This window comes from Podarcis muralis, chromosome 13 (assembly GCF_964188315.1).
Source record: "Podarcis muralis chromosome 13, rPodMur119.hap1.1, whole genome shotgun sequence".
NCBI classification, from domain to species: Eukaryota; Metazoa; Chordata; class Lepidosauria; order Squamata; family Lacertidae; genus Podarcis; species Podarcis muralis.
Window position 1 is genome coordinate 9,398,839 of NC_135667.1, and position 8,659 is coordinate 9,407,497.

Genomic DNA, 8,659 nt, shown 5'->3' on the forward strand with positions numbered 1-8,659 from the left:
CTGCAATTATCCAAATAACTATAATTCGCTCACCATTCTAAAGCTTCTGGTGCTTTCTAGAAGGCTGGAGAAAACAGTCAGTAAAGGAGGCTGAAAGTAGTTATAAATTAACCTTGGTGGCCTTGGGCTATAATTAAGTGCAATAGGCAGGCAGGTCTGTCTATGACATGCTCTCCTTTCTGAATCTTGGACTTCTAGTATTGGCAATCTCACAAAGGATGCAAGTTACAAATTAGGGAACTTACAGAGTCAGAAACTCTTTTCTGCCAACATGTTAGAAATAGGAGTGCTGATGCTCCTGCTGACTCCCCTTGTGTCTCAAGAAGAAACTATGAAATGTTACACTGGTGATCCCCTCCCTGTTCCACATGAATGGTACCAGCTAGGTTGCCTCCTCATTGGTGGAATGGCTTCTCATATCTCTTATATAGTCAACAAGGTTACTTTTGTGGAACACCCTTCTCAGAACCTGTTTGACTTTCCAGAGTAAGGATCCCTCACTCCATCTTCATTTTCTAAGCTTCATACCTTAGAATTATCAAGAATATATGTGGATATTCTCCTTCCAAAAATGAAAGCTGTTTTAGACAGCAGTGTGTTGGTACAGAAAGCCACCAAGCAGGACAAGCAGTGAGTATTGAAAAATTAAGGAAAAGTTTGGATCATGAATACTGCAAGGTTTCATAATACACATGGAAAATCTACACATGAAAACCAGCACGACCTTTTGTGTGCACTCATACAATGAGCATACACAAAAAATAAAATCTCAAAAAGGGTAGATATAAAAGCCCTGACTAATGTAACTTGGGATGGGATACTGGTAAGCTAAAGGGAACTATAGTCTTTTCCAGCTCCAGTACTATTGCCTCTTTGGGTAAACAAAAATTATATTTCTTCTTCTTGGTGAACTTTTCAGTACCTCAGATCAAACTCTTTCTCAAGGCACCACATACATTTTATTAAAGGATATTTAAACTGGAGGTCATGGATGAGGGTATTTGACAGTGCATTTGATAGAAAGAATAAAAATGCATTGCTTTGTTCTGCTGATGAGCTCTCAAAATGTGTCACAACATGCCCATTACATATGACAGATATGATCTAATGCACCATAGATTGCAAAGATTATTTTAACTGAAGAAGATTTGTTGCTGTGGGAATGTAAGAAATGAACAGGAAGAATGTAAAAAATAATTATCCGATTTTAGAGGTGAAAAGCAGCACTATTTTGCATGTGTCCATGCACAGACACGGACACATGATCACTTAATGAGAAAGTGATGCAAATGTTTGATTCAACAGGTGCTTAGATGGTATAATGGACAATAAATAGACAATCTAAGTGCAATCTATGATGCAACAGAATACTAAACTTTGCACTCCTCATGGCTAGGTATGCTTAAAATTTGTTGAAGAAGATGCTATTCATAAATTGTGGCACATCAGAATCAAATAAAAAGGATATTGCAAATTCTGACTCAGTTGCACTTAGGAATTTTTGGGTTTGTAGCATAACGAATTTGTGTATTATGGATGCATCTTCTGAGATATTAAAATAAACTCTCTTGGCAGTGTCATAACCAAGTACTACCAGCACAATCTGGCTTTGGCATTTGCAGTAAACGAGATCAACAAGAATGACAATATCCTGCCCAATGTCACCCTCGGGTTCCACATCTCCGACAGCTATGATAGTGCAAGGATGACCTATCGGACAACACTGGACCTGATTTTCAAGGCACATACATTTCTTCCCAACTACAAATGTGGCAAACAGAAAACCCTTCTTGCCATTATTGGAGGACTTGGCTCTGACACCTCTTTCCTTATGATGGACATCATTGGCCTCTACAAAATTCCACAGGTAATATCTATGCATGTGGATGTTGGAAAATTATTTATTACTCAGCTTTGAAGTTTCAAAGAAAAGAGTAATATTGATGACAAGTAGTAAGATCTTGGAAATATTATAATATTCCTATAACTCAATATATCTGTGTATGTGGATAAGCTGAACTCCTCAAGTATAGACAAAAGATTGCTGTACTTGATTAAATGCTTATATAAAGATATAGTGTTGAAAGTGTGTTGCTCCACAAATGGACAACTTACAGGATCTGTACCAGCCACAAAGGGAGTCTAGGAAGGGTGTATTCTAACCCCAACACTATTCAATTACATATAAATGATATTGTCCAGTGTGTAACATCTCCAGAGTATCATGCCCCTAAACTGGCCACAACCCATCTCAATGCTATTGTGCAGATAATATGGTTCTTCTATCCCAAACAAAAGTAGCCCTAAAAAGACAGATGAGGGTATTTTCAGGATATTGCCAGAGAGAACAGCTGGCTGTGAATTATAAGAAAACCAAAGTCATGTTTTTTTCAAGAAACTGTAGGGCCCATAGATGGCGGAACCAGCTAATTTAAGAGGATAAAGTCTTCAAATATATTGGCTTTATTTTTCAGTCTACATGGTCATTGGGAGCACACGAGAAATGTGCAAAAGAAAAAGTGTCCCAAAACACCAAAATCCTGGCACGCCTTTTCTACACAAAAGGTGGTAAACATATAACATCAGTCCTGGAAGTGTTCCAAGCTAAACCCCAACACAGTTATTGTATGGGACTCAGATTTGAGCAGCCAAACACCTTGGATCTATGGATCTATGGAAGTTGTCCAATCAAAGTTCTTAAGGCAAATTTTTTCTTTACCAGCCTGCGCCCCAAAAGTATCATTGCGCCAAGAAGCTAATCCTCCCTCAGTAGAATTATATATTTATAATATATATATATAATATAATAATATATCTTATATAATATATAATATATTTTGGGCAACCAAAATGGTCAAAGGCCTGGAAATGATGCCTTATGAGGAACGGCTAAGGGACCTGGAGAAGAGGAGGTTAAGGGGTGATATGATAGCCATGTTCAAATATATAAAAGGATGTCATATAGAGGAGGAAGAAAGGTTGTTTTCTGCTGCTCCAGAGAAGCGGACACGAAGCAATGGATCCAAACTACAAGAAAGAAGATCCCACCTAAACATTAGGAAGAACTTCCTGACAGTAAGAGCTGTTCGACAGTGGAATTTGCTGCCAAGGAGTGTGGTGGAGTCTCCTTCTTTGAAGGTCTTTAAGCAGAGGCTTGACAACCATATGTCAGGAGTGCTCTGATGGTGTTTCCTGCTTGGCAGGGGGTTGGACTCGATGGCCCTTGTGGTCTATTCCAACTCTATGATTCTATATATTTGGCATAGGACACTTAACTATGGGCTTTGCCTAAACTTAAAGACTCCTCGGTCTAATATCCTTAGTGCTCCAAGATCGTCACCAGAGCGCCTTGAATAAAAGGGTCTATCAGAAGCTTCACTGTTGTGGTTTATGACCACAACAGCTAGTTGCTTTAGGTTTTAGTAAAGCAAACAGTCTAATTTGTCAGTGCCTAAATAATATTGAGCATCAGAACAACTTGGCCACAATCAGGAAATTTTGCCCACGGTATGACTATTTTCCACCTACCCATTTTGACTCTCCTGCACCCTATATGCATAACCTAGCAATTCTAAAATAAAGATGTGCTTTTACTCTTGCAAGATCAAATGTATTGGCCTCGGCTGTACTTGAGGAACGATTCCAACAGATTCAACATGAAAAATGTCCCTGAGGAATCTATGGCGTATGTCCTTCTGGCCTGCACTCTTTATAAAGACAAGAGGAATGACGTTATCACCCCTCTTTTATTTTCCATTCTGGGTTGCCCAGCCACTGTGACAGTGTCCTTTCTCTTGGCAGATCAAAATGAGCAGGTGACAGCAAACATTGCAAGGTTATTAGCTGCTGCAGTTAGAATAAGATCCAGTATTTGACTATTGAATAAAAACCCTAATATGTATTTTGTATAACTGACTTTTTATTTTTATTCCTTATGTATAGTATTGTTGTTTTATTGCTGGGGCCAATGGCTGACGCAAATAAAGAATTATTTGTTTGTTCTGTGGATGTGGATGTTGGAAAATTATTTATTACTCAGTTTTAAAGTTCCAAAGAAAAGAGTAACATTGATGACAATAAGGAAAATATTGGGAACATTATAATATTCCTTAAACAGATAGATTTAGAAATACATGAAAAAATATTCATTGCACAAACCCACTCCCAGCCACATAATTCTGGATTAAATAGACGGGTATTAATGAATATCTCTGGTCTCTGTACATTTTCTTACAGCTTATATATGGCTCATTTGCACCAGATGAGGACCAAACAATGGGTGCTCCTCCCTTTTACCGCATGGTTCCAAATGAAAACCTTCAGTATATGGGGATTATATGGCTACTTCAGCATTTTAGGTGGACCTGGGTTGGGCTCTTTGTTATAGATGATAACAGTGGAGAGCAATTCCTCAGAATACTTGAGCCATTGTTTTCCAGGCATGGAATCTGTTCAGCCTTCATAAAAAGAATCCCACAAGATGCTCGTATGGAGGAATTCATCAATAATTTTAATGATGCAAGTCTAATTGATGTATCTTTCCAAGAACGTAAAGTTGGAACAATGATCACATATGGAGAATCTTTAATACTTTTTTGGCTGAGAACATATATATGTTCACAAGATTCAGGAAATAAGGAAAAACTATTATTTGGAAAGGTGTGGATTATGACAATGCAGATGGATTTTATATTAACAGGTGCTGCAAGAGGATGGGGTTTTCAAATGTTCCAGGGTGCTATTTCTTTCACAATTCACACAAAAGAAGTACCAGGTTTCAGAGAATTTCTTCAAATCATTAAGCCAAATTGGACTCAAGGAGATGGGTTTCTCAAAGATTTCTGGGAGCAAGCCTTTGACTGTTTCTTTCCAGATCCAGGGGTGCCTATAATGGATGATGACAGCTGTACTGGAGAGGAGAGGCTGGAAAGTCTCCCTGCTGGACTTTTTGAAATGCACATGAGTGGCCACAGCTACAGCATTTATATTGCTGTCTATGCTTTGGCTCATGCTTTGCATACCATGTACTCATCTAGATCCAAGCACAGGCCAATTCTGATTGGTAACAATATTGAACTTCAGAACCTGAAGCCTTGGCAGGTAATGTCTTACCAGAAAGTATTTGAATATACAGTGTAGTACAATGTGAAGCTGCATTCAGGTTACTCCTTAAGTCATTAATGCAAATATTGTGTTCATATTTCTTTGTATAACTGAAGTGTGTGATTTGCAGAGTGTTGTTATCTATGAATCCCCCCCCCCAATCTTTTTCAATTAGCTCCACCCGTTGCTTCTGGGCATTTCATTTAACAACTCAGCTGGAGAAGCTGTGTCCTTTAATGATAAACGGGAAATGAGAGGTGGATTTGACATCATGAACCTGGTCATTTTGCCAAATAACTCATTCCAGAAAGTGAAAGTTGGGAGGATTGATCCCAGTGCCCATGAAGGAAAACGATTCACCGTCGATGAGGATAGAATTGTGTGGCCTAGAGGATTTAGTGAGGCATGAATTCTGTTTATTCTTAACTTGAAAACTGTGTCAAATTTTCTATGCATAATTTATTATCTCTAAAGTTTACATGACTTTGTTTCTTCATGTCTGTCATCCTAAAGTAATAGGTTAACTCTGCCACTCTGATGGGAACGAGTCTGTTGTTGGGACCTTTTAGTAGTAACTCGCTGGAGATAAATAATGTGATGACTTCTGGGAAACTGCTGGTTGCAGAATTCCTTGTTTCTCTGACATATCCAGCAATACCCACTTTTTGAGAGCTTGACATTGGATGCTTAGCAGAATGAAAGCTTCAAGCTTTATCTCATTCATTCTGATTTACTTACTCTTGCCTCCATTTTTAGAATATCTTACAATCAACACCCTTTAAGCATGACATAGAAGATTTTATTTAACTCAGATATTATAACCAGTGCTTTTTTTCCTGGGGGAAATAGGGGTATGCATACCCCTAAACATTTTGTGAATCTAAGTTTGGCATCATTGAGGGGCAGTATTTCAATGTGAGTAGGGAAATGAGAATACCCCTAAACATTTTGTAAGGAAAAAACCCCCACAGATTATAGTCATTTGATGATTTCCTATGAAATATAATATGGAGAAGCTATATTCTGCTTTAAGACACAAGAGGAAGCAAATTTAATCCTTATCCGTCTGAGATGAACATGTCCACTGTTATGATTTTTCGAGAAGTTTCACATCAAATTATTTATTCTGCAAACACATAAACTTATCTATTGTAACTTTTTATATTAGGCTATATCAGCAATTGAAGAATAATGTTCTTTGAATATTCCTTATATATTTATTTCAACAGTTATTTACCACTTAAATAAATGAGATCAGTTAAAGTTAACCAAAAGTATATTCATACTAATTTCCCCCTGTTTATGGATAGGTGCTTCCTCTTTCGGTGTGTAATGAACAATGCCATCCTGGTTATCAGAAGAAAATGAAGGAAGGGGAAAAGTTTTGTTGCTATGATTGTGTCCAATGCTTAGATGGGAAGATATCAAACCAGACTGGTCGGTGATGTTTCTGCCATCACAGAGGTTTTTGGGCTTTTTTGCTGTGTCACACTAATTGACTCTGAATTTAGACCTTTTTTCTATTTTTCAGATATGGATGACTGTTTCAAATGCCCAGAAGACCAGTATGCAAACAAAGATAAAAATGGTTGCATCCCTAAAGTAAAGACATTTTTATCATATGAAGAACCTCTAGGGCTCACTTTGACCTCAGCTGCAGTTTCTTTTTCACTGACCACAGCCCTGGTGCTAGGAATGTTTATTAAGCACAGAGATACCCCAATAGTCAAAGCCAACAACAGGGACCTCTCCTACACTCTCCTCATCTCCCTCCTACTCTGTTTTCTCTCTTCTTTGTTATTCCTTGGCCATCCTGAGAAAGTGATCTGCCTCCTCCAACAAGCAGCTTTTGGCATCATCTTCTCAGTGGCTGTTTCTTGTGTGCTGGCCAAAACCACCATAGTTTATCTTGCATTCATGGCTACAAAACCAGGATCAAGAATGAAGAAATGGGTGGGGAGGAAAGTGTCCTATTCAATTGTAATTGGCTGTTCACTTGTTCAAATAGGTATTTGTACTGTGTGGCTGGCAGCCTTTCCCCCATTTCCTGATTTAGACATGCATTCAGTAAATGAAGAAGTCATTGTACAGTGTAATGAAGGGTCCGTCACCATGTTCTACTGTGTCTTGGGCTACATGGGACTTCTTGCCATGATCAGCTTCATTGTGGCATTCCTTGCCCGCAAGTTACCCGACACTTTTAATGAAGCAAAATTCATCACTTTCAGCATGCTGGCATTTTGCAGTGTTTGGCTGTCCTTTATTCCCACTTACCTGAGCACAAGAGGGAAAGACATGGTGACTGTGGAGATCTTCTCCATCTTGGCCTCTACTGCTGGGTTACTGGGCTGTATCTTTTGCCCAAAATGCTACATCATTGTGTTGCGACCAGAACTGAATAGCAGGGAGAAACTAATAAGGAGAAAGCATTAAGGAATCTTATATTTTCATTCTATCATACCGTAATACATGTTGGAAAAGAGCCTAAGGAGCAGGTCATAATATTAGTAGATATTCACTTCCAGTTATATCAATGTCTCTTTGCAAAGTTACTGTTCATGCTCCGATTTTACCTAAAGTTCATCTCGCTAAATGTCTTTTTTCAACTATTTCATTCAAGGAACATTTTCCTAGGCAGTAGTTTGGGCAAAGTTCTGGTGCTCATTGCCATGTGCATCAGATTCACCAGAATAGAAAAGAGTGGAGAATGGGACAGAACTATGAAGTAAGGATGCAAAACAAAACAAGCTTAAAAGAAATTTGTCAATATCAAATATCAACAATTGGAAGAGCTGGATATGCTTAGCATGGAAATTAAGGGGAGACATGATATCTGCCATTATTATTATTACAGGGGGCAAAGGGGGGGGTCACGACAACAGCACAATATGTTTTTCAACTCCAGCTCCCATTACCTCAAATCAAGGACGAGGGATGATGGGAGTTGTCGTCCAGCAGTTTCTCTAGGAAACCACAAGGCTGTTTAGTTCTATACATATCTTGGTTTTTTAAAAAAAAATCTCTTTTTTTCCCATTTCTTTTTATTGAGTTTCACGTAAATAACCAAAAGAAAAAAACAAATCAACAATTTCAGAAGAGATATCCAAACATAACACAGAAGTAACATCAGTTTCCGTTACAGTTCTTTGTCTTCTTACTTAAATCTTTATATCTTTAAATATTTAAATCTTTCCTCTACACACCTATTGACCTCCTCCCCTCCCGATTTCGGGCTTCTTAATAAAAATACTTTCTTTTTCCTGCAGCTGTTAATTGTTAATGGTTTACGCATCGTAAGATCTATATCAAACCTGCTATAGTTTTTAAGTTTCTATAATTCCCTTCAATGTATACCATAAATTTATTAAATATATATATATTCTCATATTGCCCCCATCCATGATGTAAGTGCAGCATGCCGTCCAGATGCTGCAATAAACACTTGGTAGGACTAGATGACAAGTTGCTTTGCATGCAATTGATTTCTCTAAATACAAAGGCAGATCAAAGATAGTTGTTAGCAATATCCAGCTTCAATCTCTGCAGCCTTAGGAGG

At 38.1% G+C, this 8,659-nt stretch overlaps 1 protein-coding gene across 1 annotated transcript; it reads left to right on the plus strand.

Annotated features, from left to right (window-relative positions):
- Nucleotides 1-1,582: 1,582 nt before the first annotated feature.
- LOC114583526 (vomeronasal type-2 receptor 26-like) lies at nt 1,583-7,536 on the plus strand. Its single transcript, XM_077917855.1, has 5 exons — nt 1,583-1,867; nt 4,237-5,100; nt 5,279-5,506; nt 6,414-6,540; nt 6,635-7,536. The coding sequence occupies exons 1-5, from the start codon at nt 1,706-1,708 to the stop codon at nt 7,534-7,536; spliced, it is 2,283 nt and encodes a 760-aa protein (XP_077773981.1). The 5' UTR covers nt 1,583-1,705.
- The last annotated feature ends 1,123 nt before the right edge of the window (nt 7,537-8,659 follow it).